The sequence below is a fragment of the Haliaeetus leucocephalus genome, unplaced genomic scaffold (assembly GCF_000737465.1).
Source record: "Haliaeetus leucocephalus isolate CR32 unplaced genomic scaffold, Haliaeetus_leucocephalus-4.0 Scaffold0, whole genome shotgun sequence".
In the NCBI taxonomy this organism is placed as follows: domain Eukaryota; kingdom Metazoa; phylum Chordata; class Aves; order Accipitriformes; family Accipitridae; genus Haliaeetus; species Haliaeetus leucocephalus.
In genome coordinates this window covers 9,837,420-9,857,063 of record NW_010972436.1, presented here as the reverse complement: position 1 = coordinate 9,857,063, position 19,644 = coordinate 9,837,420, and the positions used below count along the sequence as shown (strand labels likewise).

Sequence of the window (19,644 nt, the reverse complement as noted above, 5' to 3'; positions counted from 1 at the left end):
GCTGAATCCTTTCTTTCTTCATCTAATCCTTATGGTAGCTGCTGTGCTTGCTTTAAAACCTTAACAATTCTTCTTGCTTAAAATCAATGCTGCTCAGGAAGACTTCATTGCTTCCAGCTCATTCATTTCAATTAGTTTCAAAATATCTCAGAATTGACTATGTATTAAAACCTACATCCAAGTCACCATCCTTTTACTGTTCATTATGTGTTTTTAAGGGAACCGGTTATGCATACAGAAACTAAAGTTAAATTCTAAGCTTACCCACTACTCCCACAGCAGAAAAAAAGGCCTAGTGACTTTTTCCCTTGAAAGGATGTTTTTTGCTGTAACCAACCACTAAATCCTTCAGATTAGGCATTAGTCCATGACAGTTATCACACTTAAAAAAACCAAACAAACAAACAAAAAACCCCTGCATTTGAGATTCTTATGTGAAAGCTAATTATATTGGTGGCTTATGAGTTGCTTTTTCATTTGTTTGGGAGGATGGGGGAATAGGGTTGGGGGTTATTTTTGTTGACTGGTTTTTTTAAATTTATTTGGAACCTCTAGTCCGTCTTACCAGGAAATCCTTCTTGTAAATGTTCAAAACAAATAAACAATGGGAAATAGATATAAACCCAAGTCAAGTCCAAACGATCTGATAGGATTACTCAGGCATAGGGCCCAGACACATGTTCATACTCTTCAGCTCTGTTTACAGCTTCCATGTATATCTCCTCAAGTTTCTAGAGCTATACTGGTCCAAGACCATAGATGCTCACTCTTTTGGACAAAAAATTCCATTTTTTTCAAGTTAGGTAGTCTAATGAGAACCCTCTTCAGATACTTTTTACCACTGCATGTAATTCTCCCTCATGAAAACATATGCAGCAAGCTAGATCACTGTCAAAATTAACAGTTTTCTTAATGCTATCCTTAGGGCCTTCTCAAAAGACACCTTACATATCTACCAGATCTGACACCAAAAAATGAAGAATTCTACTTAAAAGCTGAATAAAAAGTAAAGAAAGAACAATATGAAGTAACGAGTCTGCATCTAAACTAGGTGTTAAATTACAGTTTAGTTTAAATGGACAAAAAATTGACTTTAAATTCAGGATCAGACATGAAGTAGCTTTTCTAACAATATAAAATAGTTTGTTTCACTTACCATTTCTTGCATTACCACCACAAAAGCCCTAATTAGAACTATTTTGCCAAGTAATCTGACAGCACACTTTGTGTGTATGGCATACCTGCATATCAAGCTCCTACAACACTTTTTCAGCGACGCCCAATACTCTTGAAAGAGAGGTTTATTTCAGTAATCTTCTGGAAATACGGTGTTGGTTTATCTGTACCAAGTTTTTGCATTTTATTTATGCTGGGGAGTTTTATTAAAAATGAGCTCACATCCAGGTGGATCAACACAAAGATCTTGCAGGTTTTAAGCAACTAGTCCAGGTAACCTTTATAAAATATCAGAACTGCCATACAGTGAAAAGGCACTGAGATATATTCTCATTTAGTGTAGCTAAGATGCATCTTTACATCTAGACAGACACTGGATTCCACAGTTTCCCTTGTTTACAGTGTTCTTAAATACAAAAGCTATTGAAATCTTCAATTGTACCTGTAAAGCTATCCCAGTTGGTTCCTGTCATTTTAACTACAGCTAGGCATTTGGATTGTCATCAACCACAGCATATGAAGCTACTCGGGGACTGCCTGACTTCAAATATTTCACTAGGGAGCAAGAATTGCTGTGGGACACGTGTCCCAGTGTTGTACCAAGCAACACACACAGTACTACACCACAGCACAGGCTATCTAGAGCTTTAGAAAGCTACTGTTCTTAGCCCTATCACATCCATGCAACCTGTTTAAGAAAGTGAAATAATTTACTTGCATAAGAAGGAAGCATAGGGAAATGTGGAGCTGATAATCAGGCACTTGGTCTGATTATATTTGTTTAAGAACAGCATAATATATGGATAGTATAGTTCCTATACATCAGCACAGAAATCTGTCCACTTAAGTCTTAATGGATTTGTCCCCAAGCAACATCTTTCAGTTAAAAGCTCATTTATTTTAAGGTAACTAGTCTTCTTTATACCACTACATTACGTTAGGATTTCTATTTAATTTTTTTGCTTTCTTTTTAGAACTTTACCAGGGAATCTCAGAAATTATTAAAATAATCAACAACAGCTCTAGACATCAGAGCCTCTTCTTATCTAGAAGTTAGTCACCCGACCATAATCCTGAAACAACTTTCAGTCAGTTTAATTTCTGGTACTGCAGCTCTTCACATCAAATAAATGGAAAATTTTAATGCAAAGTACATTTTCTTCCAATTGTAAAAACATGACTGTAGTGCTATCACCTCTGACTGACAACAACAAAAAAAGAATTTTACCATGTGAATTGGACAGTCTTCAGAGGGGCAAAAATGCTGCAGATACTATCAACACATAGAGATCACTTATTTTTCAGCTACATTTGGTTTCTGAAAGACTTTAAAGTCTGTAAGATTTGAAAAGTACAATTTTCAAGGAGGGGTTAAAAAAAACCCTACTGCTCCTTTTACAGTCAAGCCTCTTCTTTGCCCTTACACACACACACTTTTTTATGTTCCCTTGTCACCTTTAACAGATTTTATGGAGTTAAAAGACTGATTGCTATCTCGCACTTGACTTACAAAGAATGCCGTACTCTAGTAAATTGACTCCAGATGCTGAAAAATGTTCACACTCAAAAAGATGTATATTTTAATTTAAAAGGCTATGGATACAAAATTATTATCAAAGGGTTTTTTTCAGTCTAATTTTTAAAGGAGATCCTAAACAGTTACAAGTAAGCAAACAACACCTGTATCTCACTTCATTTTCCATGCAGCAATAGAATTTCATTTAAGGAATATTTCCTTGATCTTCAGAAAAGGGATACACCTCTAAAGCAAATATCAAGATCTGCAACAAAGACACCTGATAGGATAGAAAACTTAATTGCTTCAGAGTGTCTCCTTGTTCTCCTGCTCTGTCTTATTATAAATTCTAATTCTCGCTTTTATAAAAAGAGCTAAAGAACTAACATAACTGAAGCACAAAACTGGAAGTTTCAATACATTTTCCCTTTCTGCCTTTTTTTAAATATAATAATGATAACACCATATATTTTTACTCCGTGTACCTGCAAAGATAATCAACCCCTAGAAAAGCAGGCAATTTATTTTGTTCGCTATGCAGGCAACAATAACAGCAAAGCTGTCAGCCAGATCTCATCCATACAGTGTAGTTTACCCGGACTACCCAGGCCTAAAATAAGTGAGTTTTTATTAGGAATTCAAACCTAACACTAAATATATACAAGGCATTTCATAGGCTTATGGGTCAAATATAATCTAAAAGCAAACGGTTTACAAAAAGCTCATAGACTTCTTTGAAAACCTTCCCTCACCAAACAGGAAAAATTTATAGCTAAATTTGAAAATTAGTAAGTACAACAATTTAAGAAGCCTTTAAGCCCCCCCAGCCCATTTTCTTCTCTGCCAATAGAGATACAACTACTAAAGACCCAATGTATTCATACAGATATTTATTATGTTTCTAAAAGATCATATTTAGATACCAGTTCTGCAAATAATTCTGTATGGGCAAAAATATAGACCTACAGAATTTATTTTATTAATTATGAAATTCATATTTGGGTAGAAGATTCACAAAGGTTGAATAAAAACAAGATTTCAAACACTTTATAATTAATTACATCTTTTTGCTCAGCTGTTTAAATTATGTCTTTCTCCTGAAATAAGTAACTACCAAAATCTTTATTTTGTTTTTAAATGAAAGAAAGACCTAAACAAGAACGCAAGAAAATACACATTCCCTTTCCCATATTAATTTGTGTTTTGCTTCCTTGTTTTTTTTTAGAATCTGAAATGTATTACACGTTCATAATCTAAACATACTATTTGCTGTTGACTATCAGAGCATAATAAATAAACAAATTATGATCTATTTTGAAATGTAACTAGAAACTTATGACCAGAGTCACACCATAATTTGGGAATCTAGCTTCAAGTATATAATCTTCAAGATTTCCATTTTAACCTGACAGACACTTACATTCTCATACAACAATTAACTAGTCAGCTAAAATCTCACTTCCACAGCTGCCAAGATCTTCTCCAATAAAAACAGGCCTAGGCAGCTTGACATCCAAGCTATAACCTAGTTATTAGAACTTTGCTTCCCTTCCCTGAGACATTTTTTCACTTCAGAAAGTCCTCACATCTGTTTTCGCTCAAAAAAAAAAAAAAAGGAGAAAAAAAGAAAAGAAACCCAACCACAAACAAACAAACAAAATGAAACCCCAAAGAAACCTACAATTTTTTGAGAAAGGGTAACTTTGTTTTGTTTTAAATCAAGTTTTGTTTCAAAGCAATGCTCCAAGAGTTTCTAGTCTTGCGACATTCACAGGGGAGCCGATTTGTATCTAATGCACAAACCACTGCTTCCACAGAAAGTCAGGCAGCCTGGAGACTTCAAAGGTGGAAAGGCTGAACATTTCTTGTTTTCAGCAGCCCATCTAATTAAACACTATAGGTCTGTATTTTTCTGTCAACATTTTTTTATAAAAACAGAAAATGGGGCAATTACCAGTATGCAGTATGCAATTACCAATGAAAAAAAAAATCTGGACCAGAAATATTAATTCTTCCTGTATAACAATTATGATCATGCTTTTAACCATTTTTGTAAACTGAAATATTCTCAAATTAAAGGTATTTCAGTCTATCAAAGAGCTTAAAAATCTCTGAAAAGGATATTTTAAAAATCTTGATCATTGTATGACTCTTCTCAACCTTCCTATATTCATATTTTAGGAGGAAATTAATACCAGAATTAAATATAGTACTCTGCTACCTGCAATATTTATGGAGTAATTTCAAGTGATATAACTTTTCTATCCCTTCTTGAAATGAGTATTACAGGAATGACAATAGCCTTTTCTTCCTAAAGCATCTCAATATAAGATAATGTTCAGTTCTCTATCATTATTCAGAAGTTTTTCATAACTGTTTTCAAAACACATCTCTGTTATAAGGTTCATTGTTCAGTATTTTTTGTACAAAACTTTCTTAAAAAAATGAATTATTATTCACTATACCTGAGTACATTTTTTACTACATTTTTAGAAACCATCGTGAACCCTCACAGCAAGCAGCAAAGATTTCTTAATTTCTTCCCAATCTTTGATAAAAGCATAGAACATACCATGTTGGGAACTCATTTCTGCAGACCCATACTGCCTGACAATTCCCTACTAACTAATGGAATGCATTATTTGCCCAGTTACAGTCCATTTTCTATGCCAAACTGATACACCATGCTGATTTTTCTTTTAGAAATCAAAGGGATAATACAGCACAGAATTAGGTTCATACATAAGAGCCATGCAAGAATCTCTGTGAGCACATCATTTGATTCTTAGCTCTAGAACTTCCCGCACCGGCAAATCCAACAAATATACTTGACTAAACTGTATCTTCTAGGAGACATATTACCTCTAAATTTTCAGAATCATTACTGAGAATTGTTCAGCTATTACTTGCTCTCACTTGATCATGTTTTATCTTTTTTGTTAGGTTAAGGATCATTACAGTATCAGTTTTCAGTTCCCCATATGATTGATATCAATAGTCAGATAAACTCACTCCTAAGCTTTTCTACAATAATGTGCTTTTTCCAGTCCTTGAATCCTTCTTGTGGCTTTTCTCTTCTTTACACACAGCAGATAGCAGAACTAGATACAGTATCTGAAGACCAGATGCACTCTGCTGAACACAGAGCTACCTTTCTCATTAGTTTGCTGTTTATGCATTCAAATTAAACACAGCTCAGCACTAGAAGCTCAGACATAACTGATTATTCAGCTTTATCCTTTTTCTTTTCAGCCCTTCCTTCCAAAGACCACCATCCTTATCCTGGAAGTACACATCCATCTTTCTTAGATGTCATCTTTTACTTTAGCTCCACCAACACAACTCTTAGTTTGTACTGCATACCAAGAGATCCATTTTACCCTGACCTCATACCCAGATTTTTTCAGAAATTGCAGAATTTTGCAATAACTAGCATAAGGTTGATAACTAATGCACAGGGAAATAACACAACCCCAAAGTAAACACTTTGATTTAATAATTCCCTGATCAAAATTAAATTGAGACTTACCCATTAACTACATTTAATGCAAAGATTTGCTGGCTTCCTATCATTACAGGTCTCTATTTAAAATGTTATGCTGTATCAATTGAAACGTAGACATCTACTATACCACTGCTTTTATTTCAAAAAAAATACAAAAAAAGTCCAATAAGTTATTTTCCATAACTCACAATAACTGTCATTAATCATTACATCTTTACATCTCAACATCTTTCTTGTATCAAACATCCTAATTACCTAACTATCTGCTAGTCTCCTACAACTTCAAAAGTTTTAAAGACTCACTGAAATTTAACACTGACAGTCTAAAAACATGAAAATATGAGGTACTCATCATCAGGAAATGCCAATTTATTACTTCTGTCTGTAGCTGCTGCTAACACCTGTTTTAGTTAAGAACATTGATTGGGGAATCCATTTCATGATAACCCCCATTTTCATAAGCTGCTACTACCTCATCATGTGATTTCTTCCCAATTACTTGATGAATGTCTCCGTGTTTTCTACACCAACAATCATCAATTTTAACATTTTAATCCTGTATCAAACCAACACCATTTCTGTTGAGCCTCAAATATGAAGAATTAAATTCTCTGCACATGAAATTTTGCCTTGTGTGTTTTCTACACCGTTTACTGACTCCTAAAAGGTCATTAATATCTATTAACATCAATTTCTTCCTTCTGTGTCCTCTGGAATACGAACTGGCTTTTTAACACAGCAAGACTTCTTTTTCTGCTTTGGCTTCTGGGGCACCTAGCAGATAAATGTAATAGCACAAACTGTTTCAGGATAATTTTTAGTAAACTCTTTCTCCCAACAGATTTAACTATTAAGTCAAAGGCTACAGGAGTTTAAACATAACATCACAAAGATTTAACACAAGCTCTGAGGGATTCAGTATCTCAATGAGAATGATTTCAAGTTACTCATCTACTTTGAAGCTGACAGTTCTCTTACATCACCAGTATGACAGCTTAACAGTAAGATCATCTCCTTGCACAGGAGCACAACACTTGGCAGAGGCTTCGTCACTGCTTGAATCAGAAAAGAAAGGAGAATAAAATATATGGACTAAGCTGAAGCATTTAACTCCTATATAAAGCTGAAATTTGACTGCACAAGACATAAAATCAACCCAGAGGGGCCTGTGCCAAAAAACATTAACTGTTTCTAAATCAGAGTTTGAACTATTGCTATATTACAATACTGGGTTCGGATATGTCCTTTATTCCAAAAACTGTCTAGTATTACCAACCAGAGTAGAGTATACCAAAGACTGGTCAAGGGTTGAATACTTATGATGTAGAGATAAAAATGTAGGAAGACAAATTATAAGGTTGCCTCAATTGTGACAAAGGAATTCCAGAAGATGGGCAGAGCGAGGGTGCTGAAAGAGGCCCAGTTTGGAATTCAACCTTCTCCAGTCTTCTTAGGGAAAAAAAGAATTGCTTTATAAGCTCCTGTAGGGCTTACAGTACTTGTAAGGGCATAAAATCAATTATGCAAAAATTAAAATATTGAAACAAATGATCCTCTGAAGTCCTAAGCAACTGAAGCTGATACTATACAATTTGTTGTACACTTGAAATCAAGAACAGAACTAGGAAAGACAGAGAAGCATCCTTATATGCTTGAAGCACCGTAATTCTTCCAGCAGCAAGTACCTATGCAGAACTTGGAAGATAACTGTGCAAGAACTTTAGCTACCATAAAACAGAAATTTCAGTTTACTTCTGACACTTGATTGCTTTTCATTTACCTTGCTGCATTATTCCACAAATGTTAGAAGGTACTGTACATCACACAAAATTATTTTTTCCCTATTGCTGTGGGACACGAATTCTCAGAAAGTTCTTCACACACTGGAGTATACTCCAAAAAAAGAGGGGCCAGAGTCTGCACAAACTGCTTGACAGAAAAATACAGAACGTATGAAAGTTATTTACCGTAACAGTTATTTTGTTCTTCCCACCACCTTATTAGTTTCTGCAGTATTGTTGAAATAAAGTGCAAGTATGGTAAAAGAAACATTTGATCTTGGAATCTACTACTAGCAGAGATAAGCATTGGGACAAGATGCTACTCATCTCTTCCAATCCCTGGATGAAGGTTTTCCGTTCTTTAATAACCATTGTTGTGAAAAGAAAAAAATAAACATCTTCAGCAGAAGGGATCACTGCTTTACAATACTTCAGACTAGAAATCTTTAAGTATTATTCCCTAGAAGGATGCTGAGAATTAACTTGATCCTGAAAATACTAGTGTGACTTAGAAAGTTAAATAGCTCTATAAAATCGTAGAGTTCAGATGAAACCCTCCCCCATTAAAAAATTCAGATCCTGAAATCACTCCAAAGACCAGTCCCATTTTGGGGGAACTGGTATCAACTTTATATAACTCCCACTGACAACTGACTTATGTCTTCTTAGACAATAAACTTACAGTACTTGTGAATTTCCAGCAGAAAGAGAAGCATGGTTTGTAAATAAGCTGCTACTGGCTAAGGAAGCTTTTCTTTCTTTTAACAGGAACAGATGTACTAGAAAAATGTTAATTTAATATAAAAATTCCTTATCACCCTACCAACCAAATTTTATTTCATTTTTTTAAATTACTTTTCATTCCTTTGAGTACACTGTTAAAAGTGTTTCCTATCAGATGATAAATACATTTCAGAAAAAATTATAAAGAGCATTAAGATTGGACATTTAAGTGCTCAAAATTTTGAACATATCAGATTAGTTGCATGGCAACTGTAATACAACCTGAGTGTATGCATTGTAACAGCTTTCAATTACATGGCCTTACTATTCATGGTACATCTCTGTTCTTATTAAGCAGGAAAACAGAAATTCTGTGGACTGGAAAAAAGTTTCGAGAGGACAAATATTTTCACAAAATGAGCTGAATGTACTTATTCTGAATAAAAGTTTTATGGAAGACATTTAATTATGTATAAATAGCACATGATGAATCTACCTTTTAAAATAAGCTTTCCTTCACATTTCACCTAATTTGAACATTAATTATGAACAGGATTATCATACATCTGTGAAGTAATGACTTTCATCATTTTTATGGATTTCAACAAGTACTCTTAAGAAAATGGAAAAAGAATAGTAGCTTAAGACAGCTGCAGTTAAGAAGGTTATTTAAAAAAAAAAATTAGGAAGACATTTTTTGAAAAAGTGCCTTAAAAGCTTTGTTTACTATGGTCTAACTCATTCCTGATTCTGCTTCTTTGAAGTAACAAGGCAATTCCAAGTAAGAGTCAGTAAAAAAACTTTTTGGCTTGACTTCCCCTGCATTTTCTCTCACTACATTTACATGCACAAACTTATTTGGGGTTTTGGGTCAAATTGTTTAGCTTCACTTGTCAGATTTTGTTAGTAGACAATATAGACACATTTCAAAGAGAAACATCAGCATATCATACCTGAGAAAATGTATGTTTCTGATAATACTGATAATACTCATACGCCCTTCCTCATTGTAACAAAGTTGTAAATGGACTGCTAAACCCAGAAAACACTTATGATGAAGTGAGGAAAGCAGCACTAAAACCATAAGAAAAAGTGGAAATCAGGAAGAAGAGTACATTAAAACAATATGCTCAGACTTAAGCAGAAGTTTCTGGATAAATTTAGAGCTCATGCTTGAAGGCAAAGACATCCCATCTGTTTTTGTTTCTTTGGGTTTTCTAGTTTTTGTTGGGGTGATTTTGTTTATGGATAATGTTCATTCATTTGTTTTTCATTGGTATTCTTTGGCACCTTCAGAAAATATCACTGATTTAGAGGACAGGTCTAATGCTGGCTAGCAAGAATCTAAGTATGCTTAACAAAGGTGAAACTATAGGCTGAATATCATGATAAAGGTAATAAAACCTACCCGGTATTTCCATCCATGTATTTCAAAGCTTTTTACAAAGAGAGTTTAACATAATCACTGGCTTTTTATAGATGGAAGAGTGAGATGTAAAGAGGACAAAGGAAGCAAAGATGGACCTGGCCAGGGAAAAGCCTGTTCTAGGAGCTGAAAAGACCAGAATACCTAAGACAAATATAAGAGGGGAAACATGGGTCATTCACTTCAAACCAAGGTCTTGTAATTCCATCTGTTACCCCAACTACAACAATACATAATGAACCTCAAAGGGATTACAAAGGAATACAAAAGTTCATACTAAAATAATCAGAACACTGATCTATACCTGTTGGATGATCTCTGTCCATAACAGATACAAGGTTGACATGTTTTTAAAACTGCATTTTAATCAAAAAGATGGACAGTGAACTAGGAAGTTTTGTCACACACCATTTCTCCCTATTGATTTCAATGCAGGAAAAATATTTTTTTAATATAGCTGCCACCTGCCTTGTTCTGAAACAAATACAAAGTGTTTTGTTTCCTGAAGCACATATATTTTTAAAGCATCTCTTGCTTATACATGAAAATATACACTATAAAAGCATTAAACCCTGCCCACAAGCAAATATTTAAGTTCCATTCCTCTTTCCCCCAAAAAAAGAAAAATTAAGCAAAAAATCCACTTGAACAACAGAAAGGACAAAATTTCAAAGTTACAAAAACAAGGTGTCAGATAGTTTGCTATTTTTTTTATTGAAACACAAAGGCCTCGAAAGAAACTTCAAAGCAACAGAGACTTTGGTAGATACAGTATTCTGCAAGGTCATTCCACACACAGGTTTACTGGGAACAGAAAGCCTCTCACTGCACATAACATTTAGAACAGAGGAAGAACAAACCAGCCAACTTCAATTGCTAAAGAGCACAGAAGAATATGAAAACGTCATCCAGCTACACAGGGGTCCAGATTCAGAGTATCCTTTTACATGTTTAAAATTATAATTGTCCATATAGACATTCTGATTTTTAGTTAAGCTAAACTGGGAAAAAATAATTGAGGGACATACTCAGCACAGCTGACATGCTTGAGTGCTGGTTTTGTTTTCTCTATGAAACAGAACATATAGACAATATAGCCTGTATAAAGTATCACTTATTTTAGCTAAACCTGTCACACACAATTTCCAAAGAACCTACTTTCATGCAACTTATTTTTCCCCCTTACAGTCTCAAAACCTGCATTTATATAGCATAGAAGTCAATACACAGGTCAATCTACTACAGATACCTGCAGCACAGTGGCACCTATACATGGAACAAAACTTATTCTTCCAACAGTCATGTTCTAATTTTTACTTTTTTTCCACAATGCTACTTTCAAGTTTCTTTAAATGATAGTCTGTTCTTGAAAAGCATACTCAGAATTACGACTAAAATAATTAAAGACGTATTTTGAGGTAAGAAAACAAATCCAATAAATGCCTACCTGAACCCACTGGAGATGAGCCAACACTAAGACTTTGTAAACTTCCATTCCTGAGCAAAGTTGGAGATTTTTGAAGACCAGAACTTGTCACACTTCCTGCAGCAGATGCCACAGATGAAGTTGGGGAAGCAGAAGAAACTGAAAGATGGGAAATACTTTCTTGACTTTTATTTCCTTTGGGTCTACCAGGCCCATGTTTACTTTGCTTATTTCCTTTCCGTTTCTTCTCTGTCACAGTTTCTTCTTCTATTCCAGAAGTTTGAGCTCGTTTGTATGCTGTAGAAGTAAGGCTTGAATTACCTATGTCTCCAGGCGAGCTGTCAAAGTTTTTAGACTGGGAAACAGCCGATGATGAAGGGAGACCAATTAAGGAAGTGAAACAATTGACACCCCCTTCTTGACTCCCAGCCTCTCCTTTATGTACATCTTTGGTTGAGGAAGCCTGTTGAGAATGCGTGAAACTCTCACTTCGAAGATCTGTGTCTGTAAAACTCAAAAAATCCTGGGGAGACTGAACTGAACTTCCAGAAGATGACTTTATGCTCCCAGGAGTGCCCAAAAAGCTTCCTAAAAAAGAAAAAAAGAAAGAAAAAGTACAATTTTTTTTTCCTGTAGTTGATGAAAATTGATGGGAAAGATTATATCTTAGAATACAAACCTTCAAAGTACAAGGACTTTATGAAAAGTGTTACCAAGAGCTAAAGAACTTATTTTTAAGATAACGCATTGCTTCTCCTACTGATATTCACTCTGCTCAATCTGATTCTCAGATTCCTGTCTGAGATTCAGATTTGAATTTGGGGCACAAACAAGGTGAAAATGAATAAAAGGAGAATAACAACTTTGCTACTTGGGCAACTTTGACATCCCTCGTGTTCTGAGGCCACAACAAACACTTGGTGCAAGTCAGAGCAGGTATTTTTAAACATACACATATATAAAAAGAAGGCTGATAGAAATGTGCTATGATCACGTCTACACCATCCCTGCAATCTTCCTTACCATTCTACCTAAATCAAGGGTCTGACACAGGTCAAGGGAACAGCAATTGCACTTAATTCACCCTGGCTGAGGAGGTGTTCCACAGAAGAGGTATTTTTCAAAAGGACAGGAGAAGAAGTGGAGAAAAGTGTATAAAATTGGCATTTTAAGACTTCTTTAGCACTGTCAGAGAACCATAAAGATCTTTTGTGTAATAGAATTACATCGCTTCTGCAATATTTGGAATGCAGTCATTTAATCACTGTGTTAGCGCACACAAGGTGGAAAATGGAATACACTTGGGAAATACAAACATCTACTTTCACTGAAATTCAGTTATTTCATATGGGTCGGTGCATGTGGGTACTGTTTTGTAGAACTCAGACTAATGATGACTATCCTGTCAAGAAAATACTCCTAAATACAACAGTAGGTATTAAAAAAGTCCTTTAAAAATTAGGTTTTTATCATTAGTACTCCATTAAACATTATTAAGAATTCCATTTAGAATATAATTTACATTAATACAGCAATTTAGAAATCATAAGAACATTGTTGGTTTGTATTTTAAATAAGTTACATCAAGTTCACTTAATGCAGCTTTAAAGAAAATACATGCACATAGTGAAGATCTATTTTGTCATCTGCAGTGAGCAAGATTTTTCTTTAAATGCAGGATTCAAGAGGGAAATTTTCAAAGTTTTGAGAATAAAAAAACCAACCAAACAAACAAAAAACCCCACACTTCCTTTTTTTTTTTTTCCCCCCAAATAAAAAAGACGGAAATATTGAAGGAGTTCTAGACAAATTTAGAAGTGTTCACTGCATAAATAAACTCAAAGGAAGAGCAACATCATAAAGCAGAAAGGACAATCAGCTACTACATACCACAGTGAAAATTATGGAAAAACAATTAGTTTATAGATGGTCTAGTTTGCTGTGTTTCAAAATAACATTTTTCTTCTGTTTATGTATTTCAATGACAAAAAAAATAAAAGTAAAAAGGTCTTTCATCTTGAAGAAAATGGTATATTTTAAACATCTGCATCTTGAAAAATTATTTAGGGGCCACCGCATCCTATACATTAGGTAGTCCAGTTTTGTTCTAATATGCACTAACTAAAAAACATTAGTATTATTCCCTTAAAGAGCTAAGAAAGACCCCTAGACTCAAATTCATATGTTAAATTTTACCCCAGACTAACTTTTAAGCACATAAACTTCTGGTTTTAGCAGTTAAAGAGACTACCTTAATAGTCTAAACAAAAGCATCAGCTTTGCCCTTTAAAGATGCATGACCTTCTTTTTCATGTTATGACAATAAAGACTTTTTCCCTGAAAAAAAGGTTTTCCCCCCCTAAAGTGAAACAACATTCTCATTATTGAGGATGAAGTATGAACTACTTTTTAAGTTTTAAATATGTAAGATTTCCAATTCAAGTCAAAGCAGAGGTCGCATTACCACATAACAATTAATACCTTGCTGAAAAGGGCTAGCTGCAGTCACAGCTGATCCTGGATTTCTTCCAGCACCAGGCTTTCTTCCCCTCTGACCTGAGCTGTGACCTGCAGACTTCTTCCCTTTGCTCTCTGACCCTCTAGCCTCTGAAGAATCTTTTCCACTTGAAACGTGTGTAGAAACTTCCTGGAAATTTGCATTTGTAAATCGAGCTGTGGTATCTTCCAACCGCTTCAAGGAGCCCGACATGGAGTTGTTGCTAGTGCTCGTGTACGTCTAGCGTTTTGATAAGAGAGAAGAAGCAAGAGAAAAGAAACAGTTAGGTCACACAGAAAAACATAACAAGAGAACTGTTTAAAAGAACCCATTCTTTCAAATAAATTTGGATATGTTCAAATATTAAGGTAACTAGCACCAGCAGGAGTTACATAAACTGAATTGTCAAGATTTTCAACAAACAACTGAAGCGCATAAAACCTCGTCTTGTGGAAAAAATGCATAAAAATAATGTCAGCTTTGGCTGAAATTTTTACTTCACTGAGGTCAATGGATTAATCTCAAATCTATGGTTACACAGTCTTTATATACTATTTAAACAGGATATTGTTATTTTACTGCTTAAAATTAAAAATTAAAAAGAAAAAATGAGACTTTAAATGCTTTTCCAAAAATACAATTTTTATGCAGTTTGTTTTGTCAAACTGGAAACATTGTTCCATCAGCAGTGGAACTGATGAAGGCTTCAGAACCTAAGAACTTGCATTTTTAAGACTTTATAATCTCAACACTGAACCAAAATCAACTCCAACAAGCCCAACTGCCCCTTATGACTTCACTTCCCATCATCATTCTAGGATTCCCTGCCATCTGAACCATCCCATTCAGCCAGTTCCTTAATTATCATCAAGTAAAGAAGACAAATGAGACCTAGTTGGCCAAGACACATGCAGGAATGACTGGCTACCTACTACAAACCTGCTGCCTGACAGGAAGGAAAAAGCCTTAACACACTCTTGAGCTCCCAGTGCAGATTTATTCTTCAACTCACACTCATCCCCAGGAACTTTGGCCCTTCTCCTACACCCATAAACTCTTCACAGGGCTTTCAAAAATTTTATCTTTAGGCCTGTTATTCTGCCATTAAATTTTGTCAGAATTGTTCATATTGGTGAACAATAGTCAAAATAGGTTCAGAGAAAGTAAAGAGGTAGGCAGGGAAACTGCGTGCACAGCATTAGGAAACCACACAAAGGAATAATTATTTTCATATTTAAAAAAAAAATTGTTGCAATAGCAGAATTTTAATATCAGAAGAAAGAAAATGAAAGCAAAAGTAGGAAAAAGGAAATAATATTCTACTGTTATTTATACTGAAAACAGCTAGTAACATAGCCTTTTGACTGTATAAAGCTTCTTCAACAAAAAATACGGATCAAACCTAGAAGCTACTCATCTGTTCAAAACAAGCTTAGTTTGTTTTTCAGTTCTTTACAGAGAAGAGTTTAAAATAGTATCTAAATTTATCTCCATTAAAGACTACACAAACACATGCCTCTTAAAATTGAGCATATACACACATTTTCTCTTCCCCGACTGTGATGCTTGCCGAATTTAGGCCTACAGCAGAACATTTCTTCATCTTTACATACATCTTTGTATAGGTGGTAGAAAAAGTTTTCCATAGTTTACTAAAACAGCTAAAACATTTATACAGAACTTACTTTTCAGTTGCAAATGCCAGAAGACAACTAAATACGCAAGCTTTGAGGAAGATGAAAATTTCGATCTGTTTGCATACCACACTGTATGAATTATTATGAACTGCAATAAAAATATATTATGGATTTTCTGAATAACAGTGAAGAAAAATCAGTTTAAGTCTGTTAAAGTACAATGTTAAAAATAATTTACCTCAAATTCATGTTGTTATACTGCTAAGTGTTTCTAATGAAGGTGGTGCCAATTCTAAGTTTAGTAGTTAACTTTCTGAACTATTCCAGTCCACAAGTATGTTCAATTTTCCTGAAACTGATGTGTGACTCGAGTCAAGAAGCAGTGGTTCAAATCTGGGTCATCTGAACAAAGGGTTTCCAGACATGCCATAACCCAAACCAAAAGTCAGGCTTTTTCTAGGATCCAGGATTTCTCTCTCCTCTTACCCAAAACCCTCCTTTCCTAATTCTTATCTCCTATCCACTCAGCTGAATATTAATTGCAAGGACAATTATAGGTATCGACAATCATAGTTTGATGTTATCTAGTACCTCTTCCCCATTACTGCAGGATTTATTTATTTATTTATCTAAAAGGGAAATAAAGAGCTTAACATAGCTTTACAGACTGGCTAGGGCCAGGCAATGACAAGTAGGCATTAATTTGCATGTACCGTGCAGAGACTTGGTTCGACTGCAAGTCTGAATCCTGCTCTTAGATTTTGGTGCACATGCATGCACATCACAGTTCTGCTTTTGAAAATTTTGCATTCCAACAGGTATTTGCATTTCAGAAGGTGCTGTAAAGTATACTGAAACCTACACACTTACTCAGAATATCTTGAACACTAATATGATGCAATATACCCTAAGCAAAGCAAAATTGGTATCATTTGGTCAGTCCTTTTTTTTCCACAGTTTATATTCCTTACTTTAAGGAGTTAACTGCAACAAAGTGCCCTAAACCAGATACACATACATCAATTGCTTTGAGAATCCACAAGATATGCAATAGGATTTAAGGTGAAACTGCAGCACAAACTTTAGATTATTAAGCTAATTGGTTCATACAATAACCTACACACCACTGAACAAACTGCTTTTCTAAAATGCTAAGTTCTAAAAGACAAAGGCCTAATAGAAATGTCTCAGAAAAACCTTAATATGCCATGGCAAAGTTATACTGTTCGTTTGTTTTGGATTTTTTTTGAGGTCAGGACAGTAAGTGTGGTAGGGAGCAAGGATCTGAGGATAGAAGCAGAACACCTTTGGTTAATTACTGACCGACTTCAGCCTCTGCAGGCCACCCAAGCTTACAATGCTGTCCCCTCCCAGCACGTGCTTTTTAAATGGAATATACTACTCGAGACTCCCCCCTTCACTGTGCACACTGCAGTCAGTCATTTTCCTTCATTTCAGTACAGACATCGCCCAAAAAGGAGATTCCCCCAATGCTGTCACCCAACTCCATTCCTTTGTTTATCTAGGAGGACTCGACTATTTCATGAATGTTAATCCTGTTCTCAAAAAATGAATCAGTATTTGCTAGTGCAATTACCAAGCTAACTCTGTATGTATCAGGGTTCCTTTATGCTTCCCATAAACCAGTTTGCAGGTTTTTTTCCAAAAAGCACACTTTCACATTGCCGACTTGGTGCACAGAGCACTACTGTCATTTTTATGCCCCCCATATATCACTCTGTGCACCCTGAAGAGTTATACCACCCATCTGTAGCAAGTCTTAAAACTGCTGGGAAAGCTTTAGATTTATGGTAAAGGCATAGTAATCATTCTTGCTATACACAGTACGACCCAAGGCTTGAGAAGCTGTTAGCCCTAATACAGATGTATAAGGTGGTACTCTTACACAGAGAAGGTGTCCTGGTTTCAGCTGGGATAGAGTTAATTGTCCTCCTAGTAGCTGGTATAGTGTTATGTTCTGGATTCAGGATGAGAATAATGTTGATAACACACTGTTGTTTTCAGTTGTCACTAAGTAATGTTTATACCAAGTCAAGGATTTTTCAGCTTCTCATGCCCAGCCAGCAAGAAGGCTGGAGGGGCACAAGAAGTTGGGAGGGGACACAGCCAGGGCAGCGGACCCAAACTGGCCAAAGGGGTATTCCATACCATGTGACATCATGCCCAGTATATAAACTGGGGGGAGTTGGCTGGCAGGGGGATTGCTGCTCAGGAACTAACTGGGCATCAGTCAGCAAGTGGTGAGCAATTGCATTGTGCATCACTTGTTTTGTATATTCCTATCGTTGTTGTTACTGGTATTATTATCATTATTACTTTCTTCCTTTCTGTCCTATTAAACTGTTCTTATCTCAACCCACAAGCTTTACTTTTTTCCCTGATTCTCTTCCCCATCCCACTGGGTTAGCATCATCATCTCTACTACTACAGATAAAATTCAGACAGCTGTACTTTCTGTTTGCAGTATCTTTCATTTGGTTACTGACTACAATGTGAATGCAGATACACTGTCTTGTATATCTTTGTGTACATCTATGTTTTGGAGTTTTGTTTTAATAACACACACACACACACACCCCAAAAGGACACTGCATTTTTCTAGACCTGTTAAACCACACATATTTTTAAACTCTCAATACAAGCCAAAGCTCAAAGTCTGAGACAGAAACATTTATGAGGACTAAATATAAGGCTGATGGCTCTTCCCAACTAAGAGGAAGGCCAGAAGAAACAGTAGAGAGAGAACTCAAATTCCTGTTATTTTAGTCCTTCTTAACACATTCTGTATCTATGCCCAAAAAGAAAAGTGATAAATTTGTTAGTACATTAATCAAAGAGAAGTTAAGAATTTATTTCAAACTTTTTCAAACTTAACTGATCCAAACTAAGCAGTGTTTACTGAGACATTACAGGGATGCACAAAAATGCCTCTCAAACGGCATATTCTTATCTCATGACAGTATTTGGACTGGAACCTCAGTAAAATTTCTTGGAATTAAATTTTGCAGAACAAACAGCCGAGCCAATTATACTAACTCACATAATGTAAATCCACAGTTTACTCTGTAGCCTTTCAAGAATCTATCTTAAGAAGCCACTCATCCAGATAAAAACATGCTTTAAGGCACCACCTGCATAAAACGTCACTACTACTGTTATCACACAGGATTTAACTTCTTTAAAAAGGAAAAACAAAATTCATTTCAAATTCCAGTTCACCCCACAGGAACAATATGGTAGCAGAAATTATTATATACCATGATAAAATAACATATTCACTGCAAGACAGACTGCTGTGAAAAAGACATCAAGTCCAAATCAATTCTGACAATTCTATGTAAAAGGACACACAAAAGTAACATATTAATACAATATTCTGAACCAAGTATTTATCTCAGAAGAAAAACAAAGCTTGTTTTATTACTAAAATTTCAATTTTTTTGGAAACACACTATGGATTTATAACCTAGAAAAGCAAATGCATGTAAATGGTGTCAAAGGGAGTTAGGAAAAAAAAATTAAAAGATAACTGAAGGAACTAGCCACAGAAAAGAATCACTTCCAAATATTGAGTAGATACTTTAAAAAAAAAAAAAAAAACTTAGTAATTTCATTAAAAACAACTGAACACCAATTTTCCTGACATCTGAAGCATTATAAAAGGCAGAAAATTAAGCAGATGGGTAGAAGAAAACAGAAGATGCAAAAGATTTTTAAAAAACCCAAACCTAAAAGGACACGTGTTGATATTTAAATTCCACGATGACTACTTCTGTTTTAGTTTAATGCAGTTATAATTTTAGTTCTAGAATTACAGTTTCTGTTCTCGTCAGTATTTGCTCTAGCTCTACCTTGCTACTAACCATAGAAAGGCTTTCTTTTGTAATGTTATCTATTTAATGATTCTTGAAACTATAAAGACGTGAGGTTTAGGTA

At 35.0% G+C, this 19,644-nt stretch overlaps 1 protein-coding gene across 9 annotated transcripts in view; it reads right to left on the bottom strand.

Annotated features, from left to right (window-relative positions):
- Positions 1-19,644, bottom strand: part of MLLT10 (myeloid/lymphoid or mixed-lineage leukemia (trithorax homolog, Drosophila); translocated to, 10) — a 136,954-nt gene that overhangs the window by 56,350 nt on the left and 60,960 nt on the right. For all 9 annotated transcript variants that reach the window (XR_775181.1, XR_775157.1, XR_775159.1 and 6 more), the window contains 2 exons: positions 14,035-14,290; positions 11,575-12,141 (listed from right to left, as the gene is read on the bottom strand). Coding sequence is in view for 6 of the 9 variants with exons in the window: in XM_010579967.1 (XP_010578269.1) it covers positions 11,575-12,141; positions 14,035-14,290 (823 nt within the window). In the remaining 3 variants the exon portion in view is untranslated. The remainder of the gene's footprint in view (positions 1-11,574; positions 12,142-14,034; positions 14,291-19,644) is intronic.